Source organism: Lupinus angustifolius, chromosome LG10 (genome assembly GCF_001865875.1).
Source record: "Lupinus angustifolius cultivar Tanjil chromosome LG10, LupAngTanjil_v1.0, whole genome shotgun sequence".
NCBI lineage: Eukaryota > Viridiplantae > Streptophyta > Magnoliopsida > Fabales > Fabaceae > Lupinus > Lupinus angustifolius.
Genome location: NC_032018.1, coordinates 12,474,973 through 12,492,054, shown reverse-complemented (window position 1 = coordinate 12,492,054; position 17,082 = coordinate 12,474,973). Strand labels below are relative to the sequence as shown.

Here is a 17,082-nt window from a genome sequence, read left to right as displayed (position 1 = left end):
TTAAGGAAGTTTTGGATGCGTTTTGTTTGGCTTCTGGCCTTAAGGTGAATGTGCAGAAGACTAGATTATTGGCATCTAGAAATGTGTCTATTGCAAAGAAGAACAAATTCTCAGCCATGACCAACTTTCATCACACATCTAATTTGGGTAAATACCTTGGTTTTCCAATGTTGCAGGGAAGAATACGGAAGAATGATTTTTCTTTTCTTACTGATAGGATCGACATGAAACTTGCTACCTGGAAGACTAAGTTGTTGAGTAGGGCTGGGCGTGTAACCTTAGCTAAATTTGTTTTAGCTTCTATCCCAGTTTATTCCATGCAGAACAATTGGCTTTCTACATGCATTTGTCACAAATTGGATGCTTCTGTTAGACAGTTTATCTGGGGTGGTAATTATAATCATTGGGTCAACTAGAAAACTATAATTAATTCTAAGGATGAAGGTGGCCTTGGCATTCGAACAGCCAGGGAGACTAATATTTCTATGCTTGGTAAGCAGGTTTGGAGTCTTTTGCATTAACGGGACAAACTGTGGGTTCAACTGATTCATGCTAAATACCTGAATGATTCTAATATCCTTGTAGCCACTCATGTTCCAGGCATGTCCCCAACATGGAAGGCTATTATTAAAACATTGGATGTAATCAAACCCGACTTCAAGTTTAGACCTGGCAAGTGAGACATCTCTCTTTGGTATGATAAATGGCTTGATGATGGCTACTTGTATCAGCTTGTCCCCTATGTGAATATCCAGGATAATGAATTACAAATTAAGGATGTTTTCGTTGATGATTGTTGGCGTTGGGGTTTGCTTGCCACTCAAATCCCCTTGGATATTAAATCTAAAATGCAGTCTTTTTTTTCTGCTGATAACAACTTAGAGGATGTTCTAATTTGGGGGAATGATAACTCAGGTCATTATTTTGCTAAATTTGCTTATCTTTGGCTCAATCAACATAATGTCATGACTCAACCTATTCATGAGCATAATGGTCTTGGATATGGAAGATTGATATTCCTAAGAATATTAGGCATTTTCTGTGGCTTGCAAGCCATAACAGCCTCTCCACTAATGATTTCCATTTCTATAGGTATATCACCAATGAGATGGGTCTTCATGCTCTTAGAGATTGTGTGCATTCCAAGTCAGGATTTGGTGGCTTAATGAGAAATAATGTCGGAGAATGGATTTCTGGATTTTCCGATTTCTGTGGCTTTACATTTAATCTCCATGCTGAATTGCTAGCCATCTTTCATGGATTGTGCTTAGCTTGGGACTCCGACTTTAGAACCATTATTTGTGAGTCTGATTCAAAATTAGCTTTGGACTTGATTGCCAAAGATGTTGATAAATTTCATCTTCAAGCTGCTGTTATTAACAAGATTCAGGGACTTATCTATCTTCCTTGGAACTTATCCCTCAATCACACTCTCCGTGAAGGAAATGAAGGTGCTAATTGGCTTGGTAAATTTAGTGCTGCTAATGATCTTCCGTTTAAGCTTTGGGAGCATTGCCCAACCCCTCTCAGACTTATTCTGCTTGCTAATGCTAATGGGTTTGTTAGGCTAAGAGTGTAGTTTTGGTTTTGCTTTCTTTCTTGATAAAAAAATAAATTATTTAGTTGACTTCATTAAATTTCATTTCACTCCTATCATTATTTATGTATGCACTTGAATCAACTTATTAAAGGAATCAAAATAAATATATTGACAGTTTAAGTGTTTTTTTTATATTGGTGTCAGTCAATCATTCATAATTTATATGTTAATTATCATTAATTTTCCAAAACAATACAAATTAATGATGTGTCGACAACATACAAACTTTACACCAACCATATATACTTAACGTATCAGGAAACTATAGACAATATTTATCAAAGCATGGAAACATGAAAACAATTCAACACCTTTTCAGAAATATGGCACTAAGGATGATGCAGATTTTAAATCATGAAACTGTCTCAATGTCATGTTTGGTGCTTGGTGATTCTTCTTTTTTGAGTAGGATACACCATATATTTTTATCTGCTCAACCAAACAGAGGAGTAACGTGAAATTTTCCTCCACTTTCTGTCCTTCCATCTTCTTTCTTCTCTTATTCCCCCAAACATGTAAATGAATAAAATAAACAAATCATAACTAACTTCTTCTCCTTTAAACCCTAGCAGAGCAATTCTCACCGGAAACCAATTCTGAAGTGGCCAGTCGCCGCCGCAGTTCATCTCCCTCGTGCAACTTCACTCCGGTAAGTTACCTTGAATGTGATTTCGTTATAGTTCAAGTTCAAAATTGTTAGCCTCATCACTCTCTTTAGTGATATTATTGTGTAATTTATCAGACTGAATTTTTCTCGAAGTGTGGTTGTGAAATATAACTCATGAGAGTTGCTTTCTTTTTCTTTCAATTTTCTGGTTGTTGACTGAATTTAATCTTCATTTTGTTTTAGTTTTTGAGTGGAAGGTGTTTGATAAAATGCTTATTTCCTGTAAAGAAGATTTTCAGGAACATGACATTGTATATGATCAGTTGTTCGTTTGTAAAGATACTGAAATAGAATGTTGTGAATCAAGGGAAGGTGCAGATGCATTTAGCTTAGGAACAATCATATGTGTACTATTGTAAGGACCACTTTCTGGAAGTATAAACTTCATGCACAATTTCAACTTTTTATGTGATTGAGTTGAAGTTTAGAGTGTGCTTCAAGAGGTTGATTAGTTCAAATGTATTTAAGGCTTTTATGCACAATTTGTGTTGTCAAAGTGGTCAATCTCCTTTTTTATATTTTGACTTGCTTTATGAGTAGGATTATGTGTCATAGTTGGTTGCTTTCTTATTTCTTAATTTGGTTATAAGTCACAATGCTGAGAAAAACATAATAGATGCTTCTTTTTCTACATCAAAGCAGTGTTGGTTTTATGTGTTGACTGAATACTAGTCAGTAACAGGAAGTGGTTCATTTATTTCATTACTCACAATTTTGAAACAAAAAGAAAAAGGCTAGTGTCAAATTCATTGTACAGCACAATCATATTTTATTGATTGTAATGAACCAGTGTGTGAATTCACCCATCACCAACTTCATTCATTATTGCAATTGTTAGATCTTGCTTATCATATCTTAATTGTCCATGTCCGTTGCTAATGTGGCTTTTATGTCCCCGAGTGCGACAAATGCTTTGGGAAGTTTAAACTTAATTTGGTCTGTGGATAAGTGATGCGAGTTACTGTGACTTTTAATTAATGTCCAATACTTGCCAAGTAATACCAAAGAGATGAGTTTTCTTCGCAGACAAAATTCCTATGCTTGTATTAGAATTTGTAACATTTTTAAAAAATCTGGTGGGCCATTCTGTTTGAGTTGGGTTGATTAGGAGTGCACAGAGAACTCAAAAACGTATCTAAATCCTCAAAATTTTGAGGTTAGGTCAAACCATCAAATCATATCCACAGAGCTAGATATAGCTGTCAGTTTGTTGTTAGGTATGTGGGTATGAGAACTGTTGGATCCAAACTGACCCATAAACATGAAGACTAGATTAAAAGCTAGACATGGAGGTCAGTAACCCATGAGTCGGTCTCACCCGCTGCCCCAAGGCCTAGCAAAGCAATTGCCTAACTTCCCAATTCTGAATCGTCCTAGCAGCAACACAGAACCTTCTCCCTCTGCAGCTATGCACGCTGTAGTTCATCCCCTTCTCACTATGTCGTAGTTGCAGTCTGGTAAGCTACTTTGTTGTGAATGTCATTTCCTTGAAGCTCAAGTCCAGAACTGTTAGCTTCAATAGTGTGTGTAGTGTGTTGTGATCTTATTGTGATATTATATAATTATTTCAAATTAATTCTATAATATACACATTATACAATGCTAACTTTTCGCTGGGAGGAAATAGAAAAGTCTGAGGTAGTGTTTGGATGGAGCATTTTAAGGAGGGAAAGTATTTGTTGGTGAAATTTCTTGTTTGGATAGGTTAAATAGGGGATTTATAATTCCACCTCGATAAGTGGAATTTTAGAATTCCACGCGCTGTCTCCCTGGAACTGCTCTCTCCAAAAACTCGTATCACTCTTATGTGATTGAAATTATCGTATAAATTGTAAAATGATGTTTGTGTTTTGAACAAGTTATTTGGATAAGAAACATTCTGTTTATTAGTTGGGTGTAATCAAGCAAGTTGCATTTTAAGTGCTGAAATTGTAGAGTTATTGGTCTTTTGATCTTATTAATAGATGAGCTTCTGTTATTTAGCCCTTCCGTGCTTAGTTAATCTTCCATGATGAATGTTATTACTAGTTCTGAGTTTGGAGATTCACCATATCCATGCCACTAATGTCATTGGTATATGTTTTTATAATGTAGATTATATATATTTATTGCATTTTTATAATGTCAATAGTTTCGTATTGTAACCAGTGTGTTGTGGTATATATTTTTATAATGTCACAAGTGTATATTTACTAAATGAAAACAATAATGTATCTCTGTGTTGTTATTATAATAATGTATTTTCCTTATAACAGTAAGGTTGTTGCTTAGCGACCATAAAGTTATGAGTTTAAATCCCAAAAATAACTTCTCAACTTTTAGGGGTAAGGCTACATACATATACCATCTCCGGACCCCACTAACTGGGAACCTCATGCACTGGACCGCCCTTTTGTAAAACTTGATTTGTGAAATAATGAACTTGTTGGTGCAGCGGATGTGATCGTTGCACAACGTTAACCACAATTAATCAAATAAAGGGCATAAAATTAATAAAAGAGAGGAAACAAAAGAATTTGGTAACGAGGTTCAGCCAATTATGCCTACGTCCTTGGAAGTGTTGAGCGGCTACCTATATATTATTAGAGAATAAAGATTACAAACCCTAGCACACCCATGGGCCCAATATGAGACTTCATATAATAACATATTTCAAACATTTCCAACAATCTTCACATTGATTGAAATAGATGAATATCTCGCTCCTTAGGAAATCTACACAAGAATCTTCACCTTAGCGAATATATGACACCATCTTGCTCAATGCCTAATTCTCTTTAATAACTCCTCTACATAAGAGTTTGCTCCCCTACAGCATAAACCTAATGAGTATCCTTGACGATGTTAACAAAAGCCTAGCTCTTCAAACTTTTAGTGCAGCTTCCCATACCGCTATCAAATGGAACACGTCGCCTAGTCACCTATTGGTAGGAAGTCTTTCGATATATGGAACCTCAACACAAAAATTCATCAACAATCATTCTCTTCAATACTCAGTCAAACTAAACCTTGGAGCTTCCTTGGAAAACCTCAACTACTACTACCATTGTCTACTCCGACAATCCTAGTTCAAAAGAACTATCATACTCAACCATAACGAGTATATCACAATACACACATTGTGTCAATGCTAACCAATGCATGTGTCACATCCTTGCATCCAAGTCAATGCCCATGTCACACCCTGCATCTCTACCAATGCCCATGTTACACATTATATCAAAGTCAATGCCCATGTTACAACATAAATCAAAGTCAATCATCGTCTCTGTGTTTTTGTAGATTTGCTAATAATTAATATCATTTACTATGATGTCCCAGACAGACCATTAGGATATTCCACTTCTCATCTCAAATGAGATCATTCTCTCAATATCTAGAGAGATATTGTCAGCATGTGTCTCAGGGTCAAACTCAACACATGAGTCCCTATCTCCACCTTGATTCTAGTATATGAATTTTTAGGATTCTGGATCAACATATATTGCCCTACCACAGTTCCGCCATGTTTTCTTTTCCTTCAACTCATCTACTTTATCCTTGCGCAGTAGCTTTGATGCACCTTGTCTAGCCATCATGCCTTTAACCCCTTTAGCCATTATCTGCTGTCTAGGTTAAGAGTCATCTACCAATTGACTCTGATACCAATTGTTGGTGTAGTGGAAGCGATCGTTGTACAACGTTGACCACAAACAATTAAATAAAGTGGATAAAATAAATAGAAGAGAAAAAAATAAGAGAATTTGTTAACGGAGTTCTACCAATTATGTCTATGTCCTCGAGAGCGTTGGACGACTACCAAAATATTATTAGAGAATAAGGATTACAAACCCTAGCACACTCATGGACCCAAGTGCTTATAAGGTATTTCTATTTGGTGCTTATATCTGGTGAACATTACAACAAGGGATTTGAGTGCAATATATAACATTGATACTCTACTCTATCCTAATACTAAGCAATATGAGACTTCATATAATAACATATTTCAAACATTTCCAACAAAAACTTCACTTCTAGGTATTGCTGCAGCTTGTTTTTTGGTTTAAAATCTTAGATTGATCATTTTTTTCTTGGAAAATATATATTGAAATCCCTATTTTGTAAATAAATATTAAAAATGAACTTTTAGATAGAGGAAATTCAATTACTTTATCCAAACAGTGAATTTTGTAAATGTTGGGGATCAAATTAATTTATCCAAACCGGGAACTTTGTAAATGTTGGGAATTCAATTGAAGCAATTACATTTTCTATCCAAACATATTTTGAGTGTAAATGGTCCACATTACAATTTACATTGGTCTGGCAAGTAATAAGAGTCAAGAAGTTTAACTCTACTTTTCTCTGTATCAAATGTCCAAATTCTATATATAACCCTCCATGATGCTAAAAAGGGCCATGGTACAACAATTCAATACTTCCAAAATTAGATACTTATTTTTGTGATAGGCGAAGTTTCTGTTTTTAAGGTTAGGGGGAGGGCACAACTGCCAGGGTTTGAACTCAGATACTTAGTAATTAGAGAATTAGAGACTGTGTTGACTTGGGACAGTTAACTAGCACCGCCTTGTTATCTATAATCACATCAATTCATACAGAAGCAAACTCAACATTCTAGGGACAACTTGATGATAAAAGTTGGCTCATGAAATATTTAATATTGTAGGCAACTCACTTCATAGCTAGGTATACAGTTATTACTCACAACTAAGTAGCCTATATATCAGGGAGATTTTAGAAGTATTATTTAAGTCCTTTGACTTTTTTTTATAAAATAGTCCATTTTGGCCTCTTTGATGAGCCCTCCTATAGTAATATTTGAATAGGTCCATATTTTTAACCACATTTGGAATGTTTTCTGTGAACCTCACAGTTGCAGGAAGGTATTTTATAGTTCAGTATTATATTTAGATAAGCACTGAAGTTTCTTTCCTCATTTGCAGACAGAAAATGTTAACTTTCTTTCGTTTAGTGTCAACTTACAATCAGTTTAGGATTTTTTTTGTGAACCTTTTTTTCTTTCAAAAATGATTATGCTTATTTAGATGTAATCCGTGAAGGTGAACCTTGGTATTTTTGTTGTGGCACTAGTTGTTGGATAATTTGAGGCAAGAAGCCATTTAGATTTGAGTCATGGTACTATTTCTGTTGATAGTAATTTGAGGCCAGAGGCCTTTTGGATTTGTTTAATGATGTTGTTTCCCTTTCCCCTTTGTTGTGTCTGTTTTATACATTTATGCATGTGTGGTTCCATCTAAAGATCTCCTTTTAAGTACTGATGAATGATATTACAGTATTTTTCCTTTAGTGTTCTGAGAATAATGTCTATCTGATGAAATAAGATACCGAGTTTCTGTGGTTGCTGCTATCACTGCCCTGGTTAATTGACTGTTGCATCTGTTGGTTTAGAAATTATGAATAAAATTACGGAAAGACCACTTAATGGAGATGTAGAAGATGACGATGAAGATGAAGGTAATGACGGCCGTGAAGCCTGGGAGAGAACTTATGCAGAAGATAGATCGTGGGAGGATTTGCAAGAGGACGAATCTGGACTTCTTCGCCCCATAGATAATACAGCCATTTATCATGCCCAGTATCGCAGGCGCCTTCGTGCCCTTGCTTCCATAACTGCAACTGCACGAATTCAGAAGGGTCTTATTCGATACGTATACATTGTTGTTGATCTATCCAAGGTATTCAATTTATTACTTTACAGCTTTCTGCGTGTTACAAAATTTTATACTTTTTGGTTGTGTTTTGATCCATTCGGTAGACAAAGCAATTTTGATTACTTGAAAATTGGGTTTCAGTTGGAGGATGTGATGCCTATGTTAGAACACCTCTGACTTAACTTGTGAAAGTTGAATTGACTTCTTTTTCTTTGCTGGTATTGGAATACCAGCAAGGCCTTTTAAATAGGCCTGAGATCCCATTATTTTTTGAATTGTTATCAATGTGAAGGCAGCTTCAGAGAGGGACTTTCGACCAAGTAGGATGGCTGTTATTGGGAAACAGGTTGAGACATTTATCAGGGAGTTCTTTGATCAAAATCCACTTAGTCATGTTGGTTTGATGACTATAAAAGATGGCATTGCTCATTGCTTAACAGAACTTGGCGGCAGTCCTGAATCCCACATCAAAGCTTTGATGGGTAAACTGGAATGCTCTGGTGATGCCTCCCTACAAAATGCACTAGAGCTTGTTCTTGGTTATCTAAATCAAATTCCATCATATGGTCATCGAGAAGTTCTGATCTTATATTCGGCTCTTAGTACATGTGATCCTGGTGATCTCATGGAAACCATCCAGAAATGCAAAAGGAGTAAAATAAGATGCTCTGTCATTGGTCTTGCTGCTGAAATGTTTATTTGCAAACATCTCTGCCAAGATACTGGAGGAACTTATTCTGTGGCTTTAGATGAGGTCAGTTTGTTGATTTTGATGGAAGCCATGTAGTGCAAATAGAAATTATCTTGTATAAGATTGATTTATTTTGTTTTAGTCAAGCAACTCTGCTCTAAACAAGTATTTAGAATATCGCTGATCACCTTAGAAGGTTTACCATTTTTTAAATGTTAGTTTGTATATTCATTTAGTTATGTACATCTCATGCAGACCCATTTTAAAGAGTTAATTCTTGAGCATGCACCGCCACCTCCAGCAATAGCAGAGTATGCTACAGCTAATTTAATTAAGATGGGTTTTCCACAAAGAGCAGCTGAGGGTTCTGTGGCAATTTGTACATGTCACGAAGAGGCTAAAACCGGAGGGGGATACACTTGTCCAAGATGCAAAGTTCGTGTCTGTGAGCTTCCCACTGAATGTCGCATCTGTGGATTGACCCTTATTTCTTCACCCCATTTAGCAAGGTCATATCATCATCTTTTTCCTATAGTGCCGTTTGATGAGGTCTCTCCATCTCAAAATGATCCACATAACAGTTTCCCGAACACTTGTTTTGGTTGTCAACAAAGTCTTCTTTCTCAGGGTAAGTTTCTGTAGATAGGTAGTCAAGGTTGTTTTTCTTCATACATTTGCAATTTTGACGATGTATATAATTTATCATCTTGGCCAACAATTTCTGCCAAATACAGGACTCATATCACACTGCTTTTAGGGTAAAATATTAGTAAAGATAGCAAATAGAGATGTAATTTCTCAAGTTAATCAATAGGGTTTTATCTACCAGATATTGTATAGAAAATTCATGAATTGGTAATGGAAGTAATTTCAGGCACCTTCTTGTGTATACAACTTTATTAATTTAGTAGATCTTTATGTTAAAAGGATCTAGCCGTAATAAGAGATTAGCAGTAGTACTATATTACTATGAAGAGATGAAATTGGTTTTCAATTTATAAATACATACCGGAGTCATGAAAATTTAATACTGTAACCATTGTGCATCTTAACTTAACAAAAAGAATCTATAATGTCTATTTGAGAAAAGCACTCTAGTTACCCACAGATCATAGAGCATTGAAACATATTAAGGTTTATGTACCGCAAACAGTGTTGGCTTCAGTTTTTTTAATGATAATCAAACTCTTGGTTCTGCATTATGCTCATGGAACAATATCTTAATGCTTGTATCTTTTAAGGTCATTGAAATCTATCAAATATGATATCCTTGCATGATATTAAGGATTAATTTGTGCTAGACATTAAACCTTTAGCTTTCTTGCCATCATGATGAAGCATTTATGGTCTCAAGATAGAGTTGATGGTAAAATTATGCAACTAACCCGAATTCGGGAGAAACTAGGGCTGCTTAAGGAAAATGTGAACAAAGTTAGACTCTAATTACATGTGTGCATCAAGCATGCTAAATACAATTCCTAAAGAATTAAATGTATGAAGGAACATGATTTAAGCTGTGGTCATATTTATGTGAATATATGACAGCAATCTTCAACTGCTTTTGGTTAAGGTTACACATATAGTATGTATGCCATATGTAATTAGGATTTTGCTACATGAGTAAATTGCTAAAACTGTCCAGTAGTATCAGTTGATGCAGTAAAATTCTTGTTATTTGTATTATCTTCCAAATTGTATTGCATGTAGAATATGCTTATGTTTCTTGTTTAATTCTCCTAACCCCCCTCCCCCTGACTGGTTGTGACACAGGAAACAAGCATGGACTTTCTGTTACTTGCCCAAAATGCAAACAACAATTCTGCCTCGATTGCGACATTTACATTCATGAGAGCTTACACAACTGCCCTGGCTGTGAGAGTTCTAGGCTTTCTAAGTCAATATCTGCTGCACAATGATGATCAAACCTTCTGCCCTTGACATTAAACAGCCATGTAACTTGTAAGAGGTGTTCGACACCGTCTTCTCTTGTTAACGTAGCGCACCCACCTACCGGATAAGTTCTGGACAAAAGTCATAGACTAACATTATCACCCAGTCATTGATCACACTGATTTGGCCCTGATGAAAGCCCTTGAACATTAACTTATTTGAAGCTAGGAAAACAGAAATGAGTTATACTGTGGTGATCTTTTTCTGTATCATTTTAGATTGTTACAATTTGTAATCCATTTCAATCCTTTGTTCTTTGCTGGAAATTAAGGCACATGCAAGAATAGCCCCTCTATTTCACTCCATTTTATTATCTGTGTAGTTTAGAAGTGGGAGGTAAAACCTTGCCAGTTGTTTTTATCTTTGGGCTGACACTGCTGTTCTTGCTAGCTGTTAAATTTAGACAATAAAATTATCAAGTTGCAAACTTTGTGTCGGAGATTACTGTGTTTTGCTTTTAGCAATCACTGCTCTGAATTTCAAACATAGGCTAACATGTTTCACTGACATAGTATGATCATAAAAAATGTCCAATGTGAAAACATTTTAGAGTAAATACTTATTTCAGTCTCTCATGTTTTTTGACCTTATTAATTTGGTCCCTCAAAAATTGTAAAACCAAAAATGGTGGTGAAATTAGTCATTTTCAGCAATTTTATGACACGTGAGATATTGACTAATTTGACCATAAAAGGACTAATATGACTACCATTTAAATTTCTTGGACGTCATTTTGGGTTTTTCAATTTTTGAGGGATCAAATTGGTGAGGTCGAAAAACACGAGGAATTGAAATGAATATTTACTCAATATTTTATAGATTTTGAGATGAAAATGATATATACAAGTCTCATTTTACTGGGGAGACATTCTCACACACTCCCGGTGTAATGTGCCTGGCTCCCCATATTTGTTAAAGATAATTGGAGACACTTAATTTTATTTCTGCAGTATGATCTGCTTCAATTACTGTATTACAATAAAGCCATAGCCTTTAGCTTATAATGAATGTAGAGTTATAATAGATTCATAATGACTTTTTAAATTCCAAGCAATTTACAATGAGAATTTTTTTATGGAAGTGAGCATTATACATCGTTACTGCATCATTTACTATTCATATTTAACTCTTAAAAAAAAGACAAATAAATGGGGGATGTATTTTGAGTTTGTATAAATTTTTATACTCACAGTATACAATACAAGATGATTGAGAGAAGAATGAGTTGACTTGATTGAAGAATAAAATTTGTGGTAGTTACAATCTATAAATGACAATTCTATTTGTAATAACCAAAGCTACTAACTATTTAACTAATAAAATTGAAATTTGAATTACAATTCTAACACCTACCATGATTCAAATTCAATAACAATTAGCAACAAACACACTAAGAGGTTGATAATCAATCTTTCAAGTTTTGAATTCCAATCTTCTTCCTCAATTCTCTAGACCTTTCCATCTTCAATGACTTTGTCATGATGTTTGCCAATTGAGCTTCGATTTTATAATGAACCAACTTGATTCTTCCTTCTGCTACTTGATGTCTTAAGACGTGATACTTGGTCTTTATGTGTTTACTCCTACCATGAGAAACATGATTCTTTGTCAAGTCAATGGTTGATTTGCTGTCTATAAGTAGTTCTATAACATCTTCACTTTCTATGTCCAATTCCAGTAACAAAGAGGAAATCCACAGTGCTTGGCAAGCAGTGTGACAAGCTGCTATGTATTCAACTTCACACGTTGAGAGAGCCACTACCTTCTTCTTCTTTGAGGAGATTGATGCTCCAACTATCATAAAGACATACCACATAGTGTTCTTTCTGTCCAGCACATCACCACACCAATGTGAGTCAGAGAATACCACAAGGTGTGAGCTAATCTTCTCATCTTGGTGAGGGAAGACAATTCCAAAATCTAGAGTTTCTCTTAGGTATCTTAGAATCCTTTTGGCTGCTATCATGTGAGAGTGTCTTGGATTACTCATGAACTTGCTGATCATGCCTACACTGAAGGAGATTTTTGGTCTAGAGTGACAAATGTACCATAAACTTCTCACAATTTGCCTGAATAAGGTTGCATCAACAGTAGCTTCATTCTCACAATGATCCATCTTCAAGTTCATTTTTGCTAGTGTTTCTGAGGTGTTGCAGTTCAGCATGTTGAACTTGATTAGTATCTGAAGCATGTACTTTCTTTGGTGCACGAATAGTCCTTTTTCAGTGTATTGAAACTCAAGACTAAGGAAGAATGAGAGTATCCCTAGTTCAGTCATCTCAAATTCATCATTTAGGCTACTCTTTAGAACTTTTATTCCCTTTGAGCTACTCCCAGTTATTAGAAGGTCATCCACACACAAGCAAATGAACAAAACTCCACCATTATGGTATAGGGAATTCATGTACATGATTGAACATTTCTGGAATCAAGAATCAGAGAGGAACTTGTCAATCCTCTTATTCCATGCTCTAGGTGCTTGTTTTAAACCATAGAGTGCCTTCTTCAATCTTAATACCTTGTCATCATTGCCTTTACTGATGAATCCAGGAGGTTGATTAACAAATACTACTTCCTCTAATGGACCATTGAGGAAAGCTGACTTCATATCTAATTGCCATAATCTTCACTTCTTCTAGCTAGCTGGAGCCACCATGAGCCTTACTGTTTCTAGTCTAACATCTAGTGTAAACACTTTAGAGTAGTCAAGTCCTTCCTTTTGCATAAACCTCTTTGTAACTAATCTTGCTTTGTGTTTTGCAATTGTGTCATCTTGTTTTAATTTAACCTTAAAGATCCACTTGATTGCTATTGGAACCTTCTTAGTAGGCAAGGTAACCAATTCCCAAGTGTCATTCTTCTCTATAGACTTGATCTCTTCTAGCATTGCTTTTCTGCAAGTGCTACTTCAAATTACTTCTTCAAACCTTACTAGTTCAACAACAACCAATAGAGCCAGGTGTTGAACAAGATCTCCTTCTACATTTATTGCATCATATGAATATAGCTGAAGTCTCCTAGCCTAGATGGAAATGTTCTGTCTTTGTGGTCTTTTACCAACTTCATGGGATATCTCTGCAATTGTGTCTATCACCTCTTCTTCTCTTGATAGTTCATCATTTTCCCAATCCAATTGCAGACTTGTCACATGTGTGATTCTGTCTTGAGACCACTTCCACGATTCACCTTCTTCAATATTCACATCTATACTAAACACAACCTGATTGTTTATAGGATTGTATAACTTGTATGAACCAGTAGAGTTGTAGCCAATGATGATCATAGGTTCACTCTTGTTGTCAAGTTTCTTTCTTCTTTGGTCTGGAATGTGAGTGTAGGAAAGTGAACCAAACACCCTTAGATGTCTTACTGGGGGCATTATTCCATACCATGATTCTTCAGATACCACTGAGTCTAGTTTCTTAGTTGGACATCTATTGAGAACAAATACAATTGTGGTAGCAGCCTCATCCTAGAAGTTATGTGCTAGATTTGTCTTCAACATACTCCTAATCATGTAGAGTATTGTCTTATTTCTCCTCTTTGCAATACCATTGTGTTGAGGTGTGTAGGGGCAATTACCTCATGCACAATGCCTTGGTCCTTGCATAATTTTGAAAATGCTCCTGATGTGAACTCACCACCTCCATCTATTCTAAGAATCTTGATATTCTTGCATGACTGCTTTTCCACCAATCTCTTGAACTCCTTGAAGATTGATAGAGCTTCACCCTTGAGTTTGATGAGATAGATCCATAATTTTCTGGTTAATTCATCTAAAAATGTTACAAAGTATTTGATTCTCCTAGTGATGGAACATCAAATGGTCCAGACACATCTGAGTAGACAATATGCAGCAAATCCTTGGCTCTATAGGCAATGTAGTTGCTAAATGAATTTCTAGGTTGCTTGCTGATGAGATAGCTTTCACACACCCTTTTTGGAATCTGTATTGAGGCTAGGCCTAGAACCATATCCTTGGATCTGAGTAAGCTCAAGTATATGAAATTCAAGTGACCAAATCTTAGATGCCACAACCAAGAATCTTCACATGTCATGGCAGATAGACATTGAGACTCCACATTTCCTAAGCTTATCTGAAAAGTTCTATTTGATGCCATGTTTGCTCTCATGACTAGCCTCTTTCTCTGATCATAGACTTCCAATGATCCTTTGAGTAATTCTGTTGAGAATCCTTTCTCCAGTACTTGTCCATACTAATCAAGTTACTTTTGATATTTAGTATATAGAGTACATTAGTGATCATTGCTTGATTCTCATCCTTTTTGTTGATCAAGACATCATTTGTACCCTCAACTTGGATCACCCTCTTATCAGCAAATCTAATAGTACTTTTCATTTTCTCATCAAAATTAACTAACCAATTTCTATGTCCAGTCATATGGCTTGAGCAACCATAATCATTATACCCAATGTCATTATTCTTAATAATCTGACTTGTGATCATGAGCAAAAGTGGTTGGTCATCATTTTCTGCCTCAATCTATTTTTTCCCATATGTGCTTCATTATGTTGCTTGCTTCTATTGTCATCTTGTGCAGATGAAGATTTGCATTCAGTTGAAAAATGGCCAATCTTGCCACAATTAAAACATTTGATCTTCTTTCTACCCACTGTTTTCCTTCCTCCATGCCAATGATTTAAGCCACCTCTTCTTACTGAATTTTTTGGCTTGTCATGATCAAGCCTTTCTTGATCAATACTTTGAAATATTTTGTGACTTGCACCTCTGAAACTTCCTCTGTCCTTTCCACAAAATCCATTCCTTCCTCCATAATTCCTTCTGCCTGTGATTTAGGTTTGCAAAGCCTGATCCACAAGTCTTTCATTTGATATTTTAATGAGTCTCTGCTCATGTGCCTCAAGTGATGCTTGAAGATCTTCTATCTTCAACACTTCCATATTCTTGGATTCCTCTATTGCCACTACAATGTGGTCAAAGTTAGGGGTCAGTGTGCGTAGAACTTTTTAAACAACTGATTGATCAGTGATCTTCTTTCTACAAGCCTTCACAACATTCATGTGTGTGACAATTCTATTGAAGAACTGACCCACCTTCTCATTTTCCTCCATTTGCATCAATTCACATTGTCTCATAAGAGTTTGCAATCTTACTTTCTTCAATTGTTCAGCTCCTTGGTTGCAGGCTTTAAGGACGAGCCATGCTTCCTTTGAGTTGGTTGCACCAGAGATTTTTTCGAAGTGTGCTTCATCCACACACTGATGCAAGAGGAAAATTGACTTGCAATCCTTATTCTTGTTCTCTTTGTATACTCTTCTTTGTTCATCCGATGCTCCTTCATCAAGAGTGAGATAACCTTGTTCTACAATCTCATCAACATCTTGGTACTCCATAATTGCCTTCATTTGTACCTTCCATTGATTCCAATTCTTGCCATCAAGAATTGGGAGGTTTGCTGGAAAATTTGTTCCACTCGGCCCCATGGTGCTTCTCTCAATTTTCTGAATTTTGATGAAGGTTTCTTTATTGATCTTGAACCTATGCTCTTGATATCAGTTTGTTAGAACAAAGAAATAAGAGTAAGGAATGAATGAAAGATGATTGAGAAAAAAATGAGTTAACTTGATTGAACAATGAAATGTGTGGTAGTTACAATCTATAAATGGCAAGCCTATTTATAGTAATAAAAGCTACTAACTACTTAACTAACAAATCTGAAATTTGAAGTACAATTCTAACAATTTTGAGTAGGGGTTGACAAAAACATAATGTAAGAATGGAATACTTAAAAGAGTATAAATCTATTTATTATTAATGTAAGATTTATATACATTTAGCCTATGTTTGGTATAACTTATTTTTTGATAGATAATGCTTATTTTTTGAAAAATAACCTGAAAATATAAACTATGTATGTTTGCCAACTAAATGAAATTATAAACTCAGTTTTTATGTTGAAAAATAAGCTAAAAGTAGAAGCTCCAAAATCATGGGTTAATTTATTTTTTGTTAGCTTTTTTTCCCAATTTTTTCACTTCCCATTTTACCTCATCATAACTTTATCTCTCCTTTTTTATTCTTCCACCAAATATCATAATTCTTCGCATAATCTCCATAACTTATTAAAACTTTTGTATAAAACTTGACAAATATGTATTATTTATTTCGTGAATTGTATCATTCAAGTTTAATAACTTCTATTTATTTGTATGTTATGTTGTTTTTTAATATTAATATTTATTTTTATTTTGTATTTTATTTTAATATATTTTTTAGCATTATGCAATATTAAAAATTTGTAGCAAAAATATATATGATGATAAATATTAAAAAATAATGTAAAAAATAACCAAAATAATCCTAACATAAACAAATAACTTTATACTTTTTTCTGTAATTTACTATGTAAAAGACAATTTTTCTCCCTTACCCAAACAAAACAGATTAATTTATATTCAGTTTTCAGTGAAAATATCAAACATAAATTCACAGTTTATAATCTCACATTTTATAAAC

General features: G+C 35.0%; 2 protein-coding genes across 4 annotated transcripts; one reads left to right on the top strand and one right to left on the bottom strand.

Annotated features, from left to right (window-relative positions):
• On the top strand, positions 1,903–11,019 carry LOC109358912 (general transcription factor IIH subunit 2-like). Of its 3 annotated transcripts, none has more exons than XM_019603407.1 (6): positions 1,903–2,249; positions 2,499–2,622; positions 7,680–7,966; positions 8,235–8,696; positions 8,889–9,261; positions 10,404–11,019. In XM_019603407.1, exons 3-6 carry the CDS (start codon positions 7,685–7,687, stop codon positions 10,547–10,549), a joined length of 1,263 nt encoding a protein of 420 aa, XP_019458952.1. In that variant the 5' UTR covers positions 1,903–2,249; positions 2,499–2,622; positions 7,680–7,684; the 3' UTR covers positions 10,550–11,019. The 3 variants fall into 3 exon arrangements, with proteins under 3 accessions (XP_019458952.1, XP_019458950.1, XP_019458949.1); XM_019603405.1 differs by having other exon boundaries at positions 2,496–2,622; XM_019603404.1 differs by lacking the exon at positions 2,499–2,622.
• On the bottom strand, positions 11,989–13,191 carry LOC109358029 (uncharacterized mitochondrial protein AtMg00810-like). The gene is made up of 2 exons (XM_019602095.1): positions 13,102–13,191; positions 11,989–13,005 (listed from the first exon to the last, which is right to left on the bottom strand). The coding sequence occupies exons 1-2, from the start codon at positions 13,189–13,191 to the stop codon at positions 11,989–11,991; spliced, it is 1,107 nt and encodes a 368-aa protein (XP_019457640.1).

What these genes read in the sequence shown, in the direction of transcription:
- LOC109358029 (XM_019602095.1), bottom strand. Translation starts at nt 13,191, where the DNA reads ATGAAGTCAGCTTTCCTCAATGGTCCATTAGAGGAAGTAGTATTTGTT. An exon ending in GTAAAGGCAATGATGACAAG is followed by an intron (nt 13,006 to 13,101) that starts GTATTAAGATTG and finishes TCTTGATTCCAG; the next exon opens with AAATGTTCAATCATGTACAT.
- LOC109358912 (XM_019603404.1), top strand. Translation starts at nt 7,685, where the DNA reads ATGAATAAAATTACGGAAAGACCACTTAATGGAGATGTAGAAGATGAC. An exon ending in TTGTTGTTGATCTATCCAAG is followed by an intron (nt 7,967 to 8,234) that starts GTATTCAATTTA and finishes ATCAATGTGAAG; the next exon opens with GCAGCTTCAGAGAGGGACTT. An exon ending in ATTCTGTGGCTTTAGATGAG is followed by an intron (nt 8,697 to 8,888) that starts GTCAGTTTGTTG and finishes CATCTCATGCAG; the next exon opens with ACCCATTTTAAAGAGTTAAT.